General features: G+C 40.1%; 1 protein-coding gene across 11 annotated transcripts in view; it reads left to right on the forward strand.

Moving 5' to 3' along the window:
- The first annotated feature begins 2,201 nt into the window (after positions 1-2,201).
- Positions 2,202-25,774, forward strand: part of picalmb (phosphatidylinositol binding clathrin assembly protein b) — a 48,589-nt gene continuing 25,016 nt past the window's right edge. For 2 of the 11 annotated variants that reach the window (XM_034169097.1, XM_034169099.1), the window contains exons 1-12: positions 2,204-2,702; positions 13,676-13,818; positions 13,910-13,985; positions 14,092-14,194; positions 17,521-17,614; positions 17,782-17,893; positions 17,987-18,093; positions 18,212-18,253; positions 23,186-23,197; positions 23,711-23,796; positions 24,887-25,010; positions 25,096-25,229. In XM_034169097.1, coding sequence (XP_034024988.1) covers positions 2,573-2,702; positions 13,676-13,818; positions 13,910-13,985; positions 14,092-14,194; positions 17,521-17,614; positions 17,782-17,893; positions 17,987-18,093; positions 18,212-18,253; positions 23,186-23,197; positions 23,711-23,796; positions 24,887-25,010; positions 25,096-25,229 — 1,163 coding nt within the window. In that variant the 5' untranslated portion in view covers positions 2,204-2,572. Of the gene's footprint in view, positions 2,703-13,675; positions 13,819-13,909; positions 13,986-14,091; positions 14,195-17,520; positions 17,615-17,781; positions 17,894-17,986; positions 18,094-18,211; positions 18,254-23,185; positions 23,198-23,710; positions 23,797-24,886; positions 25,011-25,095; positions 25,230-25,774 lie in introns of all 11 variants that reach the window. The other 9 variants (XM_034169098.1, XM_034169100.1, XM_034169104.1 and 6 more) reach the window with 8 other exon arrangements.

Genomic DNA, 25,774 nt, shown 5'->3' on the forward strand with positions numbered 1-25,774 from the left:
GACCTTATTTCGCAAAATCCTTCTCTTATTGGCCCCCCGTGGGCATTCAAGGGAGGTCCATCCCCGTGTCCGAGGCCCATGCAGTAACGGGAGACATATGATTCATAATTGTAACCTAACCCTCTTTATCCTAAGTGGTGCAAACTGGTTAAAGTTCTACCTGCACATACCAAGAGAGAACAAAGGAAAATGAGAATAAAAATGAAACTAAAAGTATAACCCTAAATGTAATACTACCTTAACAGCAAAACAAGTACAGAAAACAAATTAAGAAAACCACAATTCAATACAGAAATATATCTAACAGTACTGCTAGAAAAACTTTGTGTCAAATGACATTTACTTAGTTTATGTAAAGACTTTCATTGTGAGGGAAAATCAGCAATTACATTTTTGAGGGGACAGATGATTATTCCAAAGATCCATTGGTCTGAAGGTCTTTAAAGGCCCTGTCACACCATGACATGAGAGGGATTGACCACTATCTTCCTTGCTCACCTCAGGACCCTGGAGGTGTACAGGTCCTGTAGGGATGGCAGGCTGAAGTCGATCACCTTCTGTGTTGCGTGGATGATACGCTGCAGTCTGCTCCTGACCTTAGTAGTGGCAGCGGTGTACCAGACAGTGACGGAAGAGGAGTTGATGGACTCATTGATGGCAGTGTAGACGTTCACCATCATTGTTTTTGGCAGATTGAACTTCCACAGCTGATGCAGAAAGTACATCCTCTGTTGTGCTCGCTTGGTGAGAGAGCTGATGTTCAACTCCCGCTTGAGGTTCTGGGTGATGGTGATCCCCATCAGGTAACGGAAGGACTCCACAATGACAACTGGGGAGTTACACAGGGTGATGGGGTTGGGCCAGGACTGGGTTCTTTCTAAAATCAACAATATAATCTAATCTAATCTAAAATGACGCTATGATGACAAGTAACAGAGAAGATTTTTACGGAGCCCTGGAAGTGTCATCGCAAAATGTTTTGCATGTGGAGAGAATGTGCAGATGTTTTGTTATATTGTGCGCTCATTTTATTATATTGTGCACTCGTTTTATTATGTTGTGTGCACGTTTTATTATATTGTATTGTGTGCTCGTTTTATTGTATTGTGTGCACATTTTTTTATATTGTGCGCACGTTTTAAGCATTATTTAAGTAAAACAAGGGTACAATCTACTTAAACGTGGCCACAATTTTTAAAACCTGCACTCAGTATCGTCTTGACACATAAATATTGGCAGTTAGTCAACAAACCAGGAGACAGTGTAATACTTTTCCCCATTAGAAATGGATCTGGTCAGGGTATATCATCATGGTTTGGGCGCACAAGGACATATAGAGAACTCCGGCTACCCAACATGGCATCATCTGGAGTTTAAGCACATTAAAAAGGATGCTGAGGGCGAAGTGTCTCCCCCTCGTGAGGATGACAATTTAGGTCATATTATGGAGTCCTTTATGAACGAAAGGAAAACGTGCATTAATTCGAGGGCTCAATTAAAGGAAAAGGTGCAACATTTTCTTAATTCGAGGACTCAAAGGAAAATGTGTGCTGGTTTTATTAATTTGAGGACTCAATTAAAGGAAAACGTGTGCACATTTTATTAATTTGAGAGCACATTTTATTAATTTGAGAGCACGGTTTATTAATTCATGAGCTCAATTAAAGGAAATCTTGTGCATGAATTATCACGGCCATTAAAACGTGCGCACGAATGATCACGGCCAGGAAAACGTGCGCACATTTTATTAATTTGAGAGCACATTTTCTTAATTTGAGAGCATGTTTTATTAATTCGTGAGCTCAGTTAAATGAAAACGTGTGCACAAATTATCATGGCCAGAAAAAAATAGCACTTTAAGTGACCTCTCCTGGGTTCCGTACATTTGAAATGTCTGTGGCTAAAAAAGTGAACAGGCTTGCTGCACCTTGCTGAATGGTGGTCTGGTACAAATGGAGCTGAGTCACTTTGGTGCTGAATAGAGGGTTCGGAAACAGCATTCAGATGGGATTATTTATTTATTTATTATTTTGATTCATGAAGGGGGGGATGGAGTTGTGCTCCCGCACGCCCCCTGGATTTGCCCCTAGGATTTCTCTTTTTGGACTTTGGTGTGGAGGGGGCCCCTGAGGTGAGGAGCCCTCGGGCCTCCGTTGGGCTCGGGGCGCCTGTGAGCGCAGCATGCCCGCCATTTCCCTCAGAGCTCCTTCTCTCTTGAAGCCCAGGAGGAGGAGGAGGAGGCGGCAGGAGGAAAGAGGCAGGGATCGGGATGAGAGCTGGACATAGATCCGGGTCGCATGAGTCAGCGAGTAAAACATTCACTTCTCTCGGACAGAGAAAAAATCGGAGCCGCAGAAATACATTTTGAGCTGCTTGTTGCCAGATTTGACGCCACTCTGATTTTTTTCCGCCATCCTGTAGCCTACTTTTGATTTTTGTTTTTTTTTTATTCCCCTTTTTCGCCCCGCTAAGGTGGGAGAAGCGGGGTAGGGTTGTAGAGGTGGTAGATGTTTTATTTTTGATTGTCTTTTCCAAGTGGTTTTTAATTTTGTTTTTTGGTGACTGGAGGAAGATGTCGGGGCAGAGCATTACGGACCGGATAACTGCAGCCCAGCACAGTGTGACGGGATCCGCCGTGTCCAAAACTGTCTGCAAGGCAACCACGCACGAAATTATGGGCCCCAAAAAGAAACACTTGGATTGTGAGTATCTCCTCCGAACGAAACCACACAAATCCCCGCAGTGAGGGTCAGTTTATGAGCTGTGGCGACGGTGGAGCGACAAGGCCTCAAAGCCTCAGGAAAGGCTACGTGCTAATGCTTGTTTATATGACATTATGTGATTTAACCGTCTGGATCAGGCCTCCTTCTGGCTGAATATGATTAAAATCACACCACTCACTGGTTTTCTTTAAGGCATTATCACCAGCAGAATGAGTTTATTCATTCTACTGTACCACCTCTTTATTTTTCATTCATTCCCACTGATTGTGTGACCAAATCTGGAAGCACTTTTTTTGAACAGTGTGGGGCCCTGAACACACGCACGCACACACACGGGGCCCAAATTAACATTTACCTGAAATGATTTAACACAGTCAGGGTCAGGGCTCAGGCCACTTCCAGTTTTTACAATTCCATTGTTGATTTTTGCATGTTTAGCACCAATTCTGGCTCCAATTCAGTTTTTTAAAATGATCAAATGCACTATTATCTGGTGTTGGTTTTTGCAATATAATATTGTAGCTAAACATAATAATAACTTGCCAAAATGATCAAAACTTATTTTTCTGTCATTTTTTTGTGCTTCTGCAGCTGGCTGTCACTTCCAGGAAGGCACTGTGCACTTCTGGAATTGAAATGGGGCTCAAAGCTGATGGCTCGGCTGCAATCTTGCAAATATAACTTTCTTTTCAGTAGTTTGTGGTTGGAGCTGAATTTTTCTGAAATGCACAAAAAGTCTTGACATGAGAAAAGTGCATCCTATATGGCTCATGATCCAAAACGTGTACTTAAGTAATAGTACAACAGCTAAACACACTTCTGAAAGCTGTGCACATTCTCAGAATTCCAAAAGTTACATTATGAAAACGGAGCACTTCCATCAATGTGTGTAATATATTGTGTGTCTTGTTTTCATGAACAAAAGTTAAATATTTTGTGTGGCTGCTGCTTAACTAAAACAAATTATTGAGTGTGGTTGTGTTGCCAGATTCAGTGATGTGATGGTGCTAGTTAACAGTAGGGTGCCTTAATTGAGAAAGTGGCAAACGTGGTGCCATCGTGGTTCCAAAGTGGCGTTCGCTGTTAATCTGTCTGCATGTAAATCCAGCTATTTTATTTATTTATTCACTGAAAATCCCGGGTTGCTGTGCATTTGGAGGCACAAAAAGACACAACAAGGGCTTGAAGATGTACAGATTCCCTTCAGATCTGAACAGAAGAAAAATTTGGGAAAATAAAGTCAGTTGTGTGGGATGGCCACCAACATCATCATCATCAGAGTTTTGAGAGGTAAATTTATTGTTCAGTCCCATGTACAGTAAAACTCACCTAAACCGTCATTGTATAAACCAGATATTCGCAGTCAACGGACAAAAAAAGTCCCAATGTTTTTGTATTGTTTTCCATGTAATAAACACTGTATATATGGGATTTTTTACAACAGATTTTCAATCACATCGGATTAAATGTCCCGTCCGATCACGATGTGTTTCCATTTAAAACCCAGAGCAGTCTGGACGTGCACAGTAACAGAGGCACAAATTAAAGTTCAGCTTTGACACTCGCCGTTTTGAGGAAAGTGGAACCGGAATCATTTCCGTGATTAAAAGACCGACCGTTTATTTTTTTCACACCATGCTGAGATTCTGACTTGCAGCCTGATGTGCACCTGATAAATCAGACACAAAAGGCTGTGATTTGTTACTTTTCTGCTTTCACTCTTTCATATTATAATAGTTTTTGCAGTGCGCACGGTGATTACAAATGGATCAGAAAAATCAGCAACTTTACAACAAGTGGAAAAAGATGAAATTGTTCGGCTTACCTTTGATTTGGAGGTGATGATTGTAGAAAGAAAAGCTTGTTGAGGGTCAGATTAGTCCAGAATAAAACATAATCCAGAAACGGAGAACTTTAAAACTGTCACGCACGTCATTGCATGACACAGAACTGCAGAAGCATAAATCAGGCTTTAAATTCATTAAATAAATCATTGTAAATGGTACATTTTTGTAAATTTGATAGCTTAACTATTTTTATATTTATTTTGATAACACCTGTACCTGGATTTGTTGCTGTATGTGGTTAAATGATTTTTTAAAAAAATGTTGAAAACATTAAAGGTTTATTCAGTAGTTCGGCACAATTGGAGCCAAAATGGCGCCATGTTCTGAGCTGACGCCACTCTCTCCATTAAGGCACACTAGTTAACAGTAGCTGATATATGGGGAATCCTGACCACCAGACACCAAAATGCTATCAGTGTTTATGAGTAACTCCAGGAGATTTTTCTGTAAATTATAGCTGCTGGCCATTTCATCAAAAAGACAGAAGCAGGCTCCAATTTATTTATTTTTTTTCATAGCTATGACATAAAACTTACTAGAGCAAGGGCGGCCTACTGCAAAGAGAGAGACAGAAAACTGCTACCACATCAGAAGCCACTATTTTGACATCTACAGCTGCATAAGTTTTATTGTTTTCATGTTATATATTGATTTTTTTTGCATTATTCAACAGTACAATTAGGCAACTCATGGCTGAGCTTCCACAGCTGGAAACAGCACCCCCTGTAATTTGAATGATATAATTTTAAATTTATTTTTTTTTATTTGTTTTGGCTTTGATAAATCAAAGTATTGTTGTTGAAATATAACTCGGCTCTCTCTCGCTCTCTCTCTCTCTCTCTCTCTCTCTCTCTCATATATATATATAAAATCTGTATTGTGGAAAATCAGGAATTCTGGTTCTTTTTTTTTTATTTTATTAAATTGGGTAAAAGATTTAAAGTTGCATGTGAGTGCAGGAGACGTCAAACTTGGTGAAAAGACAGAGCTGTACCAAAGTTCACGACCTTTAATTATCCTGACGTTATAGTGGTGACTGAAGGATGAACGGACCTGTGCATTGATGGACACATGATGCTTTGTCAGATTCTCTGGCTGATAGTGATCAAGACGTTCGATCATCAGATTGTCAGAACTGAGTAGATACAGCATCAGTCAAACTGACTGTGCAAGTTTGTAGTTTTAAGGGCAACTAGCTGTGATCATAAAAAGAGGTTAATTTTTTTTGAGTAAGCCCTGTTAAGAATATGCACCCAGAGTCACTTTAGTGGAACCAGCCTCTGGTTTTGCTGTCAAAGTAATTGATAGGGGGCACATACTTTGATCTGTGATACTTTGATTTCCAACCCGTTGAGCCCCTGCCTGTTGTAACGCCACATGCTTGCTGTAAGTAGGCCTTGCTTACGTCATGAGATGCTGCATTTATTGGTGTGCTGAGTAAGGCCGGAGCGTCCTCGGGACTGAAATAGAACCCTTTGGCATCGTCTTACTTCACTGGCATCACACCCACTACTCCTCCACAAATCCAGAACCAGCTGTTAATAAACCTTCGAGCCCAGCATCACCTAAACCCGTGTGTGAACATTGTTGAGGTCAGAAAAGCTTCTGGATGTTTACTTTATTTGGTAGTGTGGAGTTGAAAGTGAGGCAAAAGTGTCCATCCTCGGGGGGCATCTTGCAGAAGGATGCTGGTGGACAAGTTAAGTCCCTTCTGTGGTTCTTGTCTGGAGTCCTGATGGCCTTACTGCCAAGGAGCTTTGAGGATAAACTCTGCTCCTTCCGGGAGTTTATTGAGAAGGTTTGGGAATCCTATAGATTGGGGGCCACCAATCTTGCTCCTGGATATCGCCTACCCTGTATGTTTTCTAATTTAGCGTATTATCTAATTGGCTGAGCACACCTGACGTGGTTAGTTAGCAGCGAGTGGAGGAGAGACAGGTGGAAAATATGCAGGACAGGTTGGTGACTCCTGCTATAGATAGTATTTGGCTTGTGTCCTCGTCACCCTGAGCCTGGGTACCAGATGACTGTCAGAGCTCATATTAGTTATATTTGGTGCAGCAGATATGTCTGACTCCTCTGACATTCACATAATGTAGATTCCCATCTGCAGAGAAATCTTAAGGGACTATCAGAACCATTTATCATATGTAGGGTGGGCTTAATACGATGATAGACAGAGGGGCACCAACTCGGCATGATCTTTGACTCTGCTGTGGCATAGGGGTTGTGCAACTTCAGTTTGTTTAAATTTCTTGAAGTCAGCTAACCCCTGATGACATCATTAATTATCACTGTATAAGTGAGTTTTAGTTGTGTGTGTGTGTGTTTTTTTTTTCTTTAACTCGTTTGGGAGGTCCTGTGACTTATACTATGGTGTGACTTATATACTGAAAAATCATATTTGTTGTTGATAATAATAATTATACTGATTATTTATATCGGACTTTCCCAGGAATCAAAGCAATACACAAGACAAATTCCAATAATAAAACAATGAATGATAATAATAAATACATCTCTACAACGGTGCACAAAAAACTCAAAGAGCTGATAATACAGAAAAAAGATCTGAGTCGTATATGAGTTTTTCCTCTGTAAGAGGCATTTTTTAAAAGTTGCGACATATACGACATAAAAACCATCGGAGAAGAGAATGCTTTAAAATCTGTAGATGGAAAAAATTAAAGCATGCAGTTTCTGTGTTATGGAAACGAGTAGCAGCAGCAACACCTGTATATTTAAAGTTTCATTTAATTGCTAAAGAAGAAGAAAGATTGAAATGTCGAGATACGACAGTTAATCTCATAAAACCAAGATGGTTGTGTGTGAAAGTCACCTTTTCCCCCAAAGAAAGACAAGACGCCCGAGCCATACGTTAGCGCGTGGGCTGAGTGCACAGGACAGGGTTCTCACCATGATTTTTTGACAGTGTATAATTTAGGCTAGCATGCCCCTGATGGGGTCCAGGAGCTTTGCCCCAGGGGGGGACCCAGGTCATGCTAGATCAAGCCCCCTGGAATCTCCAAGGTTTTAAGCTTGCTCAGCAGTGTGTAATCTTGCGCGAGTAAAGGTAACCTGACACTTGCATGACTTTGATCCGCGCACTTGCACACACTTTGTCGTGACGATCTCACTCGCTGTGTTCCCAGCTGGATGACATGGGTTGTGCACTGGACACTGCCTATATAAAAGAATTATTTCGTTGCAGATTAATCATTTTCTCTCTGAGGTGGCTGTTGAAAACTCCTGTAATCGCTTCCGAAATCATACAGTAATCTACAGCTGTAGCTTTTTTGTTTCTCTCGCACGCATGCTTAATGAGGTGGAGAACGTATTTGGAATTTTCAGTGATGAGTTTTCCGGAGATTACTGGAAATCCGTGTTTTTACTCTTGTGGTGAACGTTTCTGGGTTATTTTTGTTAGCATATGTCAGAATCCATTCATTCAGTTCTGTTCCGTTCCACGCCCAAACAGCTGTGGCAGTAATGCGTCGTGTTGGTTTGCAATGCGCTAATAATCTCCAAAGAAGAAGAAGGGTTTTTTTATTTGTTTGTTTTTGGAGATTTGAAGTTATGTTTTTTGGGACTGCGCAGTGATTTACTTTTGTTGTGGACATTAAAAGTTATGAGCTGTGTATTTCTTCCAGTAATGATACATTAATGTAGCTAACGGGTGAAGCTTCAAGCTGCTAAAAATGCTAACACCGTTAGCATTCAGTCGAGATATTAACTCTGTCTGCAAGTCAAGACCACAACATTGAGTTTGAGCAACGGGCAAAAATTTGTCCAAGGTAAGTGAGTAATTGAAAATAATCCGAGATGTTAGTGCTCTGCTGAAGTTTATCAGCTGACGTTTGCCTTTTAGCTGCAGGAAGAATCACTGTCAAGCTGAGTTTTATATATTCAACCTATTTTTGCTTTTACCAAATAAAGCTACACAGTTTTTATAATTGTTACTGCCATAACTGCAAGAGAAGTCTCAACTTTAAATAACAATGTTTTTAAAAAAAAAATTAACTATCAAATAATCAAAGAAAATAGCACAATGCAGTTTCATATTTCTTTTTATTTAATGTACACTTTACTTTTCATGCTGTTCTCAAGGTAGGCGCCATGTCACATCAGCAACATGGCCAATCCAAAGGTGAGAATTCATACTTCCATGATTGGCTGCTCATTGATAACATGCCTGTATGTTGTTCTATTGAAATCAGCTGTTCTTTTTTTTTTTTTTTTGTAATCAAGCCAAAAAAAAAGTTTCAAGGCTGAACTTATTTGATATGACGAGCTATGATGTGACTGTTGCACATGTACACATCATGATGGTGATGCTCTCTGATCGTGCAGCCTTGATAGATGGGTACACCACTTATTTTTTTATATTAACTGAAAATCAGCACTCATAAGTAAAATACAAGTAAAAATGTTCACTCACTTGTCCAAACACTTAAAACGTCTTTGCGTCCTTTCAGATTTCACAAAACTGATTAAAATTTAGCTTCTACAGAAATCTGAGCATTATAATTTTGGTTTATTTTTGTAACATGTTGCAAAATTATAGAGAACATTTATCTGGGGGAAATTCCACAGAAAATATTGTCTCTTCTAAGTAGATGCACCAATCCACGTTTTCACCTCTGAAACCGGGACCTGAATTTGGATGTCTGCCAAGACAGATACTATTCCCCAAAACCAAAGCTCTGTTCACTTTAATATTAATATTATCATTGTTGATTTTCTATGAGGATATTTTGTATCCCCAGTTATACCGCTTCATGATGAAGTGGTGTAGAGGAGGATTTTCTTAAAAAGAAGACCTGAAAGTTCAGCTACAATTTGCCAGAAGGTACATCTAAGATGCAAGCCTAGATTTGAGCCTGATCCCGTCAGATCTCAGAAGCTAAGCAGAGCAGGATCTGGTTAGTACTTGGATGGGAGACCTCTTTGGAACACCAGCGGCTGTGTGTGTTTCTCCAGGTAAAACGAGTTGCGTCAGGAAGGGCATCTGGTGTAAAACTTGTGCCAATTACCAATGCGGATCCGGTTGTATCCACTGTGGCGACCCCAAACAAAAACCGGGAGCAAACAAATGAACAACAACAATTATTGTCAGTGGCTGAGGTTTCATCTCGTGAAAACCAGCTGGCACTGAGTACATGTACCATTTAAAGATGGAGCGCATTTCCACATTTTCAAAATGCCACAACCATAAAAAATAAATAAAAGTACTTAATTTACTCATATTTGGAGTCAGTCTGGGTGAATCGTCGCACCCTTCCTCCTGGCTCATTTCGTCTTTCTGCTCCCAGTTAAAAAATCCCCTTACTCTTTAATGTGATGCTTTTTCAAATGTTTGTCTACGTTCACTGTATTGTGGGTCATGATGGAGTTTCCGCCTCTTAGTAAAATGGCTTTGTAAACATTGCATGTTGCTGTCTTGCTTTGTGACGTTTCAGTGGACATATCAGCGACAGTACTCTTTAATGCTCTCACGCTAGCTGGCTGCAAACTGCGGAAGGGACCTCACGAATGGCGTGTCTCATTACTCCGAGTCTCATTGAGACACGCCTCCATTCAGAAATACTACTCCCCCCCCAACAGCACTCGTGCAGACGATTCACAGCACACACACAGGTGGCTGCTGGACTGGAAAACTCTGCAGGTTGTATCGGAAATTTCCGATCCGTAAATTACGTTCGTATCGGAACCTGATAACAACGTAATTTGCGGCCGATCAAGTGGGGCAGAGCTGTAATTCGGATCCATAATTCATGCTGCCTTTCTTTTACTCCAATTGGCAGTTATCATGTCCATCCCAGCATCCACGTGCAGATGGGGGGAAGTCCCCATGTTGATTTATGATGTTGTCATTATATGTCGGTCATGGCGTCTAATCACTTGAATTTCTACCCATCAGGAGGATGAAATTCCACATGGTTTCCAGACAGTGTGAATTTTGATTATATTGGCAGTATCATTTTATGAATCCCTTACTTACATGTTAAAGAATACAATTATAGTGGTGCCAAATAAAATTATTTTTATGACTTAAATATTAAAACACCCAAATGCCATACAGCTTTAATGTTGAGGCCTGACTGTTTTTCTTAAATTTAGATCATGTTGTAGTGTTTTTGAAAGAACAGACTTTTTGTTAGAAGAAGCCCGGATTTTTATTTATTTGTTTATGTATTTGGTGTTGTAAAACAATAAAACCTGTATCAGGCTGGTGGTTGGGGGCTTTTTATAGACTCTGTATATGAGCTGCTGTAGAGGAGAAAACAAGAGTCACTTCTGCCTGTTTTTTGGCTGGTTTTGAGTCAGTTTGGACTTCTGTGGCAACTGCTCACTTTTTCCTTGTAGGCAGCAGGTGTTTGTCTGCCGTCCAGCATGACGTGCCAGCTCGACAATGCATTCATCATTTGTGGGATTATCTGTGACTAAGTGTGCATTTAGAGATGAAAACTGGCGTGTGAATGAGGTTTAATCTTTAGACAACGAGACAGGCTGCATCCCTTCATCAAATTCAGCATTGTGATTAATTGAGAGGCTTCTCAATACAGTGCGCTGCAAGTGCTCGCTTGTAAGACATTACTGCGTGTTGCAAGTTGGTTCATGAATGAAGACGATCGTGGAATTTTTCCAAAAAGATATAAGTAAAATTTGCTGGAATTGCAGCTTTGAGGTGTTTATGGCTGCTGTACACAGTAAGCGCTAGCTGCCACATTGATGGTCCACCTGATGACTGTTGTAATGAGTTTTCCATTAGTACCTGTGCAATGCAGGTACTAATGGAAAACTCATTACAACAGTCATGAATGCGCTATATAAATAAAATTGATTGATTGATTGAATGCCATTTGACTGTGGCTGACTCGAATGTGCAGAATGGTTGGCCATTTTTATGCCGGAAGAAATGTGTGCGCCCAGTGCCCTCCTGGTTGGGATATGAATGAAGATTGAGATGAGAATTAGTAGATTATGGTTGAGAAAGTGAATTTCTTTTCTCTTTTTTTTTTTCTTTCTTTTTAAAGTGCCATCTCACTGTTGAGTAATTAGATTAGATAGAACTTTGTTAATCCCTTGGGTAGACTCCCTCAGGGAAATTGAGTTTCCAGCAGCATTGTATAGCAGCACACAGGGTAAGAAGCACACAGAGTATCAAAAATAGATGTAAAAAAATATTTTCAAAACCTAAGTACAAATATAAGAAGAAATACTGCTCAGTACTGGCAACTACTGTTCCTCTCCTTCCCGTCCCCTGTCTTCCTGTTGTTTAATGTTTAAAGTATTTATCAAGAACACGTTGCCAGATCCTGCTCAGCACCATTCAGTTAAATTGATATACAACCCCTGGCAATAATTATGGAATCACCGGCCTCGGAGGATGTTCATTCAGTTGTTTAATTTTGTAGAAAAAAAGCAGATCACAGACATGAAACAAAACTAAAGTCATTTCAAATGGCAACTTTCTGGCTTTAAGAAACACTATAAGAAATCAGGAAAAAAAAAATTGTGGCAGTCAGTAACGGTTACTTTTTTAGACCAAGCAGAGGGAAAAAATATGGACTCACTCAATTCTGAGGAATAAATTATGGAATCACCCTGTAAATTTTCATCCCCAAAACTAACACCTGCATCAAATCAGATCTGCTTGTTAGTCTGCATCTAAAAAGGAGTGATCACACCTTGGAGAGCTGTTGCACCAAGTGGACTGACATGAATCATGGCTCCAACACGAGAGATGTCAATTGAAACAAAGGAGAGGATTATCAAACTCTTAAAAGAGGGTAAATCATCACGCACTGTTGCAAAAGATGTTGGTTGTTCACAGTCAGCTGTGTCTAAACTGTGGACCAAATACAAACAACATGGGATGGTTGTTAAAGGCAAACATACTGGTAGACCAAGGAAGACATCAAAGCGTCAAGACAGAAAACTTAAAGCAATATGTCTCAAAAATCGAAAATGCACAACAAAACAAATGAGGAACGAATGGGAGGAAACTGGGGTCAACGTCTGTGACCGAACTGTAAGAAACCGCCTAAAGGAAATGGGATTTACATACAGAAAAGCTAAACGAAGGCCATCATTAACACCTAAACAGAAAAAAACAAGGTTACAATGGGCTAAGGAAAAGCAATCGTGGACTGTGGATGACTGGATGAAAGTCATATTCAGTGATGAATCTCGAATCTGCATTGGGCAAGGTGATGATGCTGGAACTTTTGTTTGGTGCCGTTCCAATGAGATTTATAAAGATGACTGCCTGAAGAGAACATGTACATTTCCATAGTCATTGATGATATGGGGCTGCATGTCAGGTAAACGCACTGGAGAGATGGCTGTCATTACATCATCAATAAATGCACAAGTTTACGTTGATATTTTGGACACTTTTCTTATCCCATCAATTGAAAGGATGTTTGGGGATGATGAAATCATTTTTCAAGATGATAAATGCATCTTGCCATAGAGCAAAAACTGTGAAAACATTCCTTGCAAAAAGACACATAGGGTCAATGTCATGGCCTGCAAATAGTCCAGATCTTAATCCAATTGAAAATCTTTGGTGGAAGTTGAAGAAAATGGTCCATGACAAGGCTCCAACCTGCAAAGCTGATCTGGCAACAGCAATCAGATAAAGTTGGAGCCAGATTGATGAAGAGTACTGTTTATCACTCATTAAGTCCATGCCTCAGAGACTGCAAGCTGTTATAAAAGCCAGAGGTGGTGCAACAAAATACTAGTGATGTGTTGGAGCGTTCTTTTGTTTTTCATGATTCCATAATTTTTTCCTCAGAATTGAGTGATTCCATATTTTTTTTCCCTAACCGTTACACTTACTGCCACAATTTTTTTCCCTGATTTCTTATAGTGTTTCTTAAAGCCAGAAAGTTGCCATTTTAAGTGACTTTAGTTTTGTGTCATGTCTGTGATCTGCTTTTTTTCTACAAAATTAAACAACTGAATGAACATCCTCCGAGGCCGGTGATTCCATAATTTTTGCCAGGGGTTGTAGAACACCTGTACAGTGTAGAGTTTGAGTGGATCTCGCAAACGTGAGGCTGTTTTGTGATCACATGTCGTTTGTTGCCTCAGATTTAATCCACTGTACCAATGAGATGAACGTGAACATTCCTCAGCTGGCTGACTCGCTGTTTGAGAGGACCACCAACACCAGCTGGGTGGTGGTGTTTAAGTCACTGATCACCACACACCACCTCATGGTCTACGGCAACGAGGTGAGCCGCTTGTCCACATGCGCTGGCACCAGCCAGAGTTAATATGTCAAATAGAACCTTCGATGTTTAACTCCTACTTGTCCTCACTCAGCGTTTTGTCCAGTATTTGGCTTCAAGGAACACACTATTCAACCTCAGTAACTTTTTGGACAAAAGCGGTTTACAAGGTGATTGTGCATTTTCTTCTTCCATTTGATTTAGACCTTTGAAAACAACCTAAAACCAAATTATTTCAAATGCCTAACCCACTTTTGTTCATGACTTTTTTTCTAGGTTACGACATGTCAACGTTTATCAGGAGGTATAGTCGATACCTGAACGAGAAAGCAGTTTCGTACAGACAGGTTGCCTTCGACTTCACGAAAGTTAAGCGAGGGTAAGAACTTAAGCATAATGTGCAAATAAAAAATGTTTCACAACATCAAGAAATGTCAATCAAATATGAAAAAAGGAAAATAATTATTGCTCTTTCCTTCTGCAGCAAATGATTAATAAACCAAAAGAGTTGCATAAAAACAGTTATTTAACTTTACCCACCCCCGAGCAAGCACATTGGCAACAGTGGTGAGGAACAACTCCCTGGAAGAATTAAAGTGTACAAAGAAACGAGGCTAGCATAGGGCGATTTGCACATCTCGACTCGCCTGCTGCTGGATCACTATGATTTGGATCAGAAGTTTATGGCTTAAAGCGTTTTTGCATTTGTCAAGAACAGATTTCTCTCACATGCACAGCATTGGTCCAGAATCTGCAGTGTGTTTTGACAGAGGAGGACAGAGAAGTTATGAACTAGAGCGCGAATACACAATCAACTTTTTCATCTTTTATGAAGCATTGCTTCATTTTGCTTAGCTTACAGAGCCGAGTCTGACTCTTATGAAGCATTCCATCATTTACAACCCCAATTCCAATGAAGTTTGGATGTTGTGTAAGATGTAAATAAGAACAGAATACAATGATTTGCAAATCCTCTTCAACCTATATTCAACTGAATACAGCACAAAGACAAGATATTTAATGTTCAAACTGATAAACTTTATTGTTTTTGTGCAAATATTTGCTCATTTTTCCTTCTCACAACACTCAATAAGCATCTTGGAATTTAGGACACTAATTGTTGAAGCTTTGTAGGTGGAATTCTTTCCCATTCTTGCTTGATGTACAACTTCAGTTGTTCAACAGTCCGGGGTCTCCGTTGTCTGTTTTGCGCTTCATAATGTGCCACACATTTTCTTCTTTTTCCTCTTTTGTCCAGAGGACATGACGTTAGGGCAGTCACAGTTATTGCAATATTCGCCAATCGCAATTATTTTTCATAATCGCGATTACCGTGAATTACTTATTTTATCCACAAAGTTGCATAAAACGACTCAGATTCTGACGTCATCGTGCAGCAGCCACACGCAGCCTCTCTGCCTCATTCACTCTGTTTCCTCTCGTCTTGGTTGGATGGTTAGCGAGGCTTGGATAATAAACGGAGCGTGAGGAGGTTCTGGTTCCAAAGCCACGTACCACGGCACCGCTGTGGATGCATTTTGGTTTTAAGTAGGGCTGCCACGACTAGTCGTCTAGTCACGACTACGTTGACGATTGAAATCATTAACAACTAATTAAGTAGTTGACGAGTCATTTATTTTATTTGTCTTTGTTTTTCCTCTCAATTCATAGTTTTAGGCAGCCGTCATCCTGCCGTCATTTGGACGTTCAAATTTTGAATGAGACAGCCGATTAAAGCAGTGGCCGTCTTATTCAAAGCCATTTAAAATGGGTAGTTTACCGAAGGAGGTGTGTGTGTGTGTGTGTGCGCATGCAGAGTCAACTCACTACAGACTGTGAGGGAGGGAGTGAGATTCCTGAATGGAGGCACGAGACGTTACGTTATGCTGAGAACTATCAGTGCACTTAAGACAGCGAGCGCGGAGCAGAGAGAGGATTTTAACCCGAGTGAACATGTTAAAAAAAAAAAAACAAACCTTGGGGCTGCCTTTACTCTCTGTACTTTCTCTACACGTGTGGTTCTGACGGCACCGACGTGTTCACACCATGTGCGCGTCATATACTGAATTTAGAGATGAAATAATTGGTCAAATATTCTTAAAACATCCTTAAAAATGAGAATATATAAATGAACTGAGCAAAAATTACACACACACGGGTGTAAAAAACCATGCTGTGGAGAAGCTGTGCAGAGGCACAGATCACAAAAAGCTGAACTTTAACAGCTGTTTGTTTTCCAAAGGTATGTATTTGTTCAATCTTGAGCTTAATGTAGTGTTCAAGCACACAACGTGACTCATGAGGAAAAAAAGGATGACTTCATCACACTAAAATGAACTGGAGTCAGAATAAAAATACAAGTTGCTGATTTCTGTTGATTTTCAAAGTTATTAAGCTGCAGCTATATGTTTTATTTCAAAGTGAGTTGCCTCTTATTGTATTCTGATTTATTTGTACAAAAAAATATGGGGAGTGTAATCAGCCTGCATTGTTCTGTTAAGTTTCTATCAGTTTTCCTGAACATGTCCAGGTGTGTTTTCCTTCTTTATAAGAGTTTGGTGTTTGCGCCACAAAGTTTTAAAACAGAATAAAATGTTCACACTGTTCTTTATAGCAGTTCTGTAATTTCAGAAATTCAACAGAAACAACCACAAATCATAAAAAGGGTTAGCTTCCCTTACAGAGTTGAGTACGACTCTTAAGAAGCATTGCTTCATTTGACTTGGCTTTTAGCAGAAAGCGGTATCAGATTGGTTTTGTTTAAGTGTCAAAGCTGTAAAGCTGTTAAATCCTTCGTTATGAATAGTCTGCTCCATTTGGTTGTATTGATTCAATAACAAGTAGTTGAGTTAGCCATAACCTTATTTGAAATAAAGCAGGTGACTTAATTACACCATAAAAATTAGTTTGTTCAGTTGACTCAGCGTACCACCAGAGGGAGCTGGCGTACCACCACAGTTTGAGAACTATGCAGTTAGAGGACATAGGCAAGGATAGGGAAGTGTCCAATGAGCTGCTTGGTATACTGCCACTGTGACCTTGACTTGGATAAGTGGCAGAAAATGAATGAATGACTGGTCGTAGTTTTTCTTTGATGTGGACGTCAAAAGCAGACTTCTTCAAATTGCATCAATAAGAATAAAATTCATTTTTTTTTCTGCTATGAAATTTTTCGCTTCAGTTGATATGGCACAGTTGATGCTTTCATTCGTTTTTCCTGTCATCTCACGTCTCATATGAGATCTTGCACTTCCATTTGTATCAAATTATATCTCATCAGAACACCTACAGGTATATAAGTGTTTCTCAGAAATATTTATCAGAAATGAACCTTCATGTCACATTTTGCTCTCCTCTCCTTACCACCAGAAAACTAGTTTTGTTTTTTTGAGATCTTGAAATGGTGACCTCGCTGATCTGAAAGTATGTAACGACATTAAAAAAAAAAAACAATTGGAAGCTTGGCCGTTCTCAGCTCCCATATGAGTCATAATGTATAGAATAATTTTTAAATTGCAACTTTTTTACAGATAAACATGTTTTGTTTTTTTCCCAACCTTTTTTTGACAGTGCTTGGAGGAATTCCACTGTGATAGGGAAAAAAAAAAATAATAATAATAATAATACATGTGTGGAAGGTTAGATTGACTTATCTGTCCGTCTCTCCATCTTTTGTCTTCTGTGACGTGTTGTGCGTCCACACAGGGTGGACGGCGTCATGAGGACCATGAATACAGAAAAACTGCTGAAGACGATCCCAATTATTCAGAACCAGATGGACGCGCTGCTCGATTTCAATGTGAGTTGAAGGTGACCCCGCCTCCAGGCAGCGCCGCTGCTCGTGTAACAAGCACATCCGTCTGGAGCTTTCAGGCTGCACAGACGCTGCTGAAGTCACATATCTTCTCTTAATTTGTCTCATGTTGTTAAATACCAGAAACTGTGGCTAATTTTTCTTTGGGTCAGGTCAATGCCAACGAGCTGACTAATGGAGTCATCAATGCCGCCTTCATGCTCCTCTTCAAAGACTCCATCAGGCTCTTTGCTGCTTATAATGAAGGCATCATTAACCTGCTTGGTGAGGCCTTCAAGGACCACTTCACTTTCAACCTCTTTCTTACCTACAATCACATGTTTGGTTCATAAATCTACCTTTTTTTTCACAAAACAGAGAAATACTTTGATATGAAGAAGACGCAGTGTAAAGAAGGCCTGGACATTTACAAGAAGTTTCTCACCCGGATGACACGGATATCAGAGTTCCTCAAAGTGGCAGAGGTAAGTGACTGCAGAGTGTGCACACTGAGCTGTAACTGGTGGATTTTATTGGACATCTGTTACAAACAGCAGTGTAACTTGTTTTTTATTTTTTGTTTGTTTGTTTTCTGTCTGACAGCAGGTGGGAATAGATCGAGGAGACATTCCAGATCTTTCTCAGGTAAGAAGCAGCATTTTGGCACAAAAATGCACCTGAAGTCCAACACATACTTTGATTTGTATTTTAAAAATGCCTCATTACCTCAGATGGGCTTTGATGAATCCACGTGTCGCCTTGTATTTTTTTGTTTTGTTTTTGTTTTTTGTCATCAGGTGTATCTGTTGTGTTCTTGTCTGCTCAAACCAATTCAAACAATGTTCAGATCAAACAGACAAAATAATATGTTTGTGAAGATGCACCGTCGAGGTCCAGAGACTGGTTTCTGTGGGTCAGATTATATTGTTGACCTCTTACCAGGAAGAGAAGAGAAAGAGGGGGGAAAAAGGTTCTTCCTTCATTCTTGTTTAGATTTTTTTTTTTTTTTTTTTTTTTTTTGGCTTCAGTGTTGTTGTTTTTTATTTGGTGAAAGTGAACCTCAGCAGAGTCTTGTCCTGCTCTTCTCTTCCTTCCCTCCTTCTTCTACTAATCTACTGTGCGTTTCCCATTTTCAGCAGTAAATAAAGGTGTTCAGACGTGATCACAGTGGGAATTTAATCTACACTGTAAAGTGGAAAAAATGGAATCTTGGTGTCATGAAGTCAGATTATGGATCTTGATCTGGTGTTATCAGTGTTGTGCTCATCATCCATACATAAACTTCACTCCTGCATGTATTTCACTGCGTGGGAACCTAACGTCACACAATGAACAGATATTAACAATACATTGTGTGTTTGCTCTGAAACCAGCTCAACAGACCCAATTTTAACTAGTTGCATGCTAACTAGCCTAGCAAGCTAGCATGGCAAGCAACTGGGCTAATGGAATAGCTTCATCAATAACCAATTAATTGCTTGAAAGGAATAGCTGTGTTGTTCAGTTTTGGTGTTTCTGTCTATATTTGGAACAGTTGATAATTTAGTAAGATGGTATTTTCTAAAGCAGCTGGCACACCTGGTTGAGTTTGGTGCGGAGTTTTTTGTGAATGGCCCACAGAGCCACTTGGCTCTCGGTGGCCCGGTGTAGGCTCAGTACAAGATGGTGTCCAACGTTTACACAAAGCACTTAAAGTGTTTACCTGGGATATCGAGGTGAGGACGTGTTTGTCCACAGTATAAACAAAATTAGCCTGCCCCAGCGGAGGTGGAGGGAGTTAAATGCAGCTCCAGACAAAAAAGAAAAAAGTGTTTTCTTAACTTTTGCCAAGCGACGTGTCTGCTCGAGAGAATTTTGCACAAAACGTAACCAGACAAGAGCTACTTGGTGAAATAAGCTGACGTCCACTGAGTTATACGTTGGCCCATTACCTTATGAAACAGCGTCACAATTGAGTGTCCTGGTGTGAGGAGCTTCAGCAGTTATTATATGACATAAGAAACTAATGTGGTACTTACCACGTTGGACGTTCAAGTGAGTTTGCATATTGAACTTCGCCCGAGTTTACCTTGACACAAACTGCCAGATTCCTCCAGCAAGTAGAGTTTGATCTGAAGAACATCCACAAATTAGACAAACTTGACCAAAAAAAAAAAGACTCCGCAGTGATTGGTGACAGTGACAGGGGTTTACAGAAAACCCCCGCACACTGACCAATATCTGCTCTTTGGCTCAAACCACCCCCTTGAACAGAAGCTCGGGGTGATGAGGACTCTTCAGGTGCCCACAACTGCAGAGGGAACGGCTAAAGAAGAACAACTTGTCTGTAAAGCCCTCACAGTATGTGGATACCCACGATGGTCCCTGGACAAAGTGCAGAAGTCCCAGAGAACAAAGAAACCAGATAGACAGGAGACAGAGACAAGAAGAGGAGTGTCTCTCCCTTATTTAGCAGGAGTAGGGGAAAAACTACAGAGGATCTTCAGACAGCACAAAATCCCAGTTTACTTTAAACTGGTTAACACCTTGAGACAGAAATTAGATTTCTTTATTTCAAAATTCTCCATGTTTATTACTATTATTATTATTGTTGTTGTTATTAGGGGTAGGTCATGCTAGTCCAGTACCCATACTCTCTTTTGCCACAGCCGTTCATTTGTAATGTGTGCAGCATGTGGTTTTGCATTGTTTTGTTATGGAGGATGCATGCATGGGCATACCTAGAATAGATGTGTTCTTGAAGATGGCACATGTTGCTCTAAAACAGTGGTGGCTCGTCGGCCATCGTTGCCCACCCTTGCTGCTCTAAAATGTCAATTTCACAAAAGTACTATAGTATTTCAGCCATTACAGAAGTGTAACTGACCTTTGGCAAGGATACTGACCCACCCCATACAGGACAGACCCTGGCTTTTGGGCTTGTTGCTGACCTACAGTAGTGTTCAGAATAATAGTAGTGCTATGTGACTAAAAAGATTATCCAGGTTTTGAGTATATTTCCTATTGTTACATGGGAAACAAGGTACCAGTAGATTCAGTAGATTCTCACAAATCCAACAAGACCAAGCATTCATGATATGCACACTCTTAAGGCTATGAATCTGGGCTATTAGTAAAAAAAAAAAGTAGAAAAGGGGGTGTTCACAATAATAGTAGCATCTGCTGTTAACGCTACAAACTCAAAACTATTATGTTCAAACTGCGTTTTTATCAATCCTGTGAATCACTAAACTAGTATTTAGTTGTATAACCACAGTTTTTCATGATTTCTTCACATCTGCGAGGCATTAATTTTGTTGGTTTGGAACCAAGATTTTGCTTGTTTACTAGTGTGCTTGGGGTCATTGTCTTGTTGAAACACCCATTTCAAGGTCATGTCCTCTTCAGCATAAGGCAACATGACCTCTTCAAGTATTTTGGCATATCCAAACTGATCCATGATACCTGGTATGCGATATATAGGCCCAACACCATAGTAGGAGAAACATGCCCATATCATGATGCTTGCACCACCATGCTTCACTGTCTTCACTGTAAACTGTGGCTTGAATTCAAAGTTTGGGGGTCGTCTCACAAACTGTCTGCGGCCCTTGGACCCAAAAACAACAATTTTACTCTCGCCAGTCCACAAAATATTCCTCCATTTCTCTTTAGGCCAGTTGATGTGTTCTTTGGCAAATTGTATCCTCTTCTGCACATGTCTTTTATTTAACAGAGGGCCTTTGCGGGGGATTCTTGCAAATAAATGAGCTTCACACAGGCGTCTTCTAACTGTCACAGCACTTACAGGTAACTCCAGACTGTCTTTGATCATCCTGGAGCAATTCAGTGGGTGAGCCTTTGCCATTCATGTTATTATTCTATCCATTTTGATGGTTTTCCATTTTCTTCCACATGTCTCTGTTTTTTTTGTCCATTTTAAAGCATTGGAAACCATTGTATATGAACAGCCTATAATTTTTTGCACCTGCATATAGGTTTTACCCTCTCCAATCAACTTTTTAATTAAACTACGCTGTACGCTGAACAATGTCTTGAACGTCCCATTGTCCTCAGGCTTTCAAAGAGAAAAGCATGTTCAACAGGTGCTGGCTTCATCCTTGAATAGGGGACACGTGATTCACACCTGTTTGTGCCACAAAATTGACGAACTCACTGACTGAATGCCACACTACTATTATTGTGAACACCCCCTTTTCTACATTTTTTTTACTAATAGCCCAATTTCATAGCCTTAAGAGTGTGCATATCATGAATACTTGGTCTTGTTGGATTTGTGAGAATCTACTGAATCTACTGGTACCTTGTTTCCCATGTAACAGTAAGAAATATACTCAAAACCTGGATTAATCTTTTTAGTCACATAGCACTACTATTATTCTGAACACTACTGTAGCTCTTCCTTTTTTCTTTGGTCTGGAGTACACAACGTCCATTTCTTCCAGAAAAGATCTGGAATCCTGCTTCATCTGACCACAGTACACATTTCCACTATGGGGTAGTTCAACCCAAATGTCTCATAGCCCGGAGAAGTGGTGTTTTTTTTTTTGTTTGTTTGTTTGGTTTTTTTTTTTGCAGAGTAAAGTTTTAAGTGGCAGTGAATGTGTTTCTGTATTGTAGTGCAAGACAAAAGTTTCCCAAAAAAATATCCCTTACCTATGTGGTTATATCACCTATTGATTGTTCTGGCTGTGCTGTCGTCTAAGGATTCAGAGATCACAGGTGATCTAAGGTTTTCGTCCTTGTCCTTTATGCAATTCCTTGAATCAATTAATGATATGCATCGTGGAAGGAGCGATATGCAAATCCCTTCCGATCATTATTTGAGGAAACATTTTAATAATTTTCTTACATATTTGTTGACAGACTAACTTTTTTTTGGGGGGGGGGTGTTGCAAGCCTGAAATGCAGGAATGAATGTATAGTTAAAAATAAAATAAGGTTGACCATACAAAGCATGAAATATCTTAGATTCACATTGTTTAGTGAAATAGAAGTCAACGTAAATGAAAAAATCACGAAGTTGTCGCAACTTTTTGTGTTTTGGGATTGTAAATGGGGAATGACACCAGTTTAATTGTTGGCTCTCTACTGGCTGCAGCAATGGGCATGAAACAGAAGAAGGTGTAGTTTGAAAGTCTTTAATTTGAAGTAAGTTACTGTGCCTTCAGATCAGTTAAAATTTGTTTTTTGTTGTTTTTCAACCCCCCCCCCCCAAAAAACAACAACAACAAAAAAAACAAAAAGATGCTCAATTTTATGTGCACAAAAATATGTGAATGTCAAAATTGTGGAAAATTCCATCAAAACAGATTTCCTTCACGAGTTTTTGTGTCGGATACAGAAGTTGGGACTGTGGCTTTGAAAGTTTTTATTTCTCCCCAAATCCTTGTAGAAATTTCAAGGTTGTGGTTACTGTTACACTGCGCACGCGACTGGTTTCTAACTATGGTGTGCTGTTGTAAAAGTGTGTGTAGTGTTACAGCGTTTTGCCCCAGAGAGCTGCAGCTGTGGTTTTCATTCCCGTCACTGTCAGCACCTTTACGCTTTCTATTTTCCCTTATCTTCCCACTTTAGTTCACAGTTTGTGTAAGTACTCTGGTTTCACTCTTCTTCTGTGTCTGTGACTTGCTTCAGTGTCGTCTCTTGCATGCCTCTGCTCTGATTCCTCCTCCATCGAAGGACAGAACACACTCTGTGGTCAATCCCAGTGGTCACACACGGTGTAAAGCGATGTCGTCCATTGAGACATGGCTGCCTTGTTGTCATTTCAACAATGTCCAGGTTGTTGAACGTGCTGTGATGCGTCATTCCACACATGTTCCTCTCATCCAAAGTCATTGAGTGGTGGTGGGTAACTACTAGTCCCGAGTTGTTTGACTGGTTTACCTGTAAGCGTGGAGCAAAATTCCACCTCCCTGTCGGGCTGTATTCTCTGACTATACCTTGGTTGGATTGGAGTATTGTACAGGGGTTTGTTTTTTTTTTTTTTTCGGCTACAGCTCGGTTGCCCACCACTGTCAAACGTGATGTTTGTGTCCAGGAGGAGCACATTCACTGTCAGTCACCAACATGCTGACCGTGTTTCTTCTGTCACAATAGGCTCCCAGTAGTCTTCTTGAAGCTTTGGAGCAGCACTTGGCCTCCTTAGAGGGCAAGAAGGTCAAAGACTCCACTGCAGCTAGCAGGTATGCTAACGTTACACGAGCTAAAGGGGCTTTAACAGACTGAGCGCTGTGTTTATCCAGTGGAATCTCCACCAGCTACTCTACATCACCTAACTGTTCACATGCATTTGTTGACAAACTGAAAGATTTTTATTTTATTATTATTTAAATTTGCTTTGAACAGCAGTGTTTGCACAAACATGCTAAACTAAGCTATATTGTGTCTGCAGAACCAGAGACAATATGCTCTTTAAATCTGCCGGTAATAAATAGCAGCCATTCCCAAACGTAAGAACGCCAGGGTCATTTGGAAATCTGCAAATCATCTGGGGTGCAACCACAACCTTGAATCAGTCTTTGGACTGACACATGAGACAAAGATGAAGTATTGGTGACACAGTGCCAGCTCACCCTGACTAAGACGTCTCACATGCAGCGCTGTTTCAGGCGTCTCTTCTCCCTACAGTTGGAGCCACGCTGCTTTGTGTGTGTGTGTTTGGTTGTTTGTTTGTTTGTGGAGGGTTAGGGCTCACGGCCAGTTGGTTGTTAGTCACCTGCAGGAGGTTGAAGTTTGCAGGGCTCCTGCTATGGGCACAGAGCCAAAAACACCTGCTCATGTGCTGTCGTATTCCAGTTCAGATTCACATTTCATGCAGAGAGCAAAGTCTCCTCCTTGTTCAAAGGAAGCAGCCCCACATGGACCTCCTGCTTTGGCTACAAATACCAGCTACTTACTGGAATGTGTGTGTGTGTGTGTGTGTGTGTGTATATATATATATATATATATATATATATATATATATATATATATATATATATATATATATATATATATATATATATATATATATAACCCCAATTCCAATGAAGTTGGGACGTTGTTTAAAATGTAAATAAATACAGATTTGAAAATCCTCTTCAACCTATATTCAATTCGAATACACCACAAAGACGAGATATTTAATGTTCAAACTGATAAACTTTATTGTTTTTGTGCAAATATTTGCTCATTTTGAAATGGATGCCTGCAACATGTTTCAAAAAAATCTGGGACAGTGGTATGTTCAAGCTCTGGTTTGTGTTTGGCTGACCTTTTGCGTCTGTCCTTCAGAGCCAGCACTCTGTCAAACGCAGTGTCCTCGCTGGCCAGCACGGGAATGTCTTTCACCAAAGTGGACGAGCGGGAGAAACAGGCAGCTCTGGAAGAAGAACAGGCTCGACTCAAAGCTCTGAAGGTTCAGCAGAAATAGAGAATGTCACAGAAATGGAATAAACTGTTCTGGTTTCTGTTTTATGTTTGACGTGCACTTTGTGTGTCAGGAACAAAGGTTGAAGGAGCTTTCCAAGAGACCCTCCTTTGCCACCACTGATACGTCACCAATTTCCACCACCGGGGGCACTATTATCACAGCACCGGCCATTGACCTCTTCTCAACACCCAGCTGCTCTAATGGGTACTGCTTTGGGTCTGAATGACCTTTTTTTTTTTTTTTTTTTTTTAGCTTCAACACTGCGGTTTCGGGCTATAAACAAACTACAGCACTTGCAGACTGCTCTTGTTCAGTCTTTTAACATTGCTTTATGGTTGTGTTAAAATGATCAAACTTGTGCTCTTTCTTGTGCTTTAATATTTATTTTATATTTTGATTATTTTAAATTTTATTGGTTCACATTTGGCATTGTATAGAATTAAAATAATGCCATGATTCTGCACACTCCGATTTTTTTTTTTTTTTTTTTTTTTTTTTTTTTGACGGGTCCTGCGACTTATACTGTGGTGTGACTTATATCCCCCCCCCCCCCCCAAAAAAAAAAAATCATGCATTCTTTTCCAATAATAATTATAATGTTTATTTATTTAGACCTTTTTTTGTTACCAGGAATCAAACAACTAATCAAAATAAACTCTTAATAAAATAATAAGTAAGCCCCTTCGGCTGCTCCCTTGTTTGCACTTGGGGTCGCCACAGCAAATCCAAGGTGGATCTGCATGTTGAAT

This window comes from Thalassophryne amazonica, chromosome 4 (genome assembly GCF_902500255.1).
Source record: "Thalassophryne amazonica chromosome 4, fThaAma1.1, whole genome shotgun sequence".
Lineage (NCBI taxonomy): Eukaryota > Metazoa > Chordata > Actinopteri > Batrachoidiformes > Batrachoididae > Thalassophryne > Thalassophryne amazonica.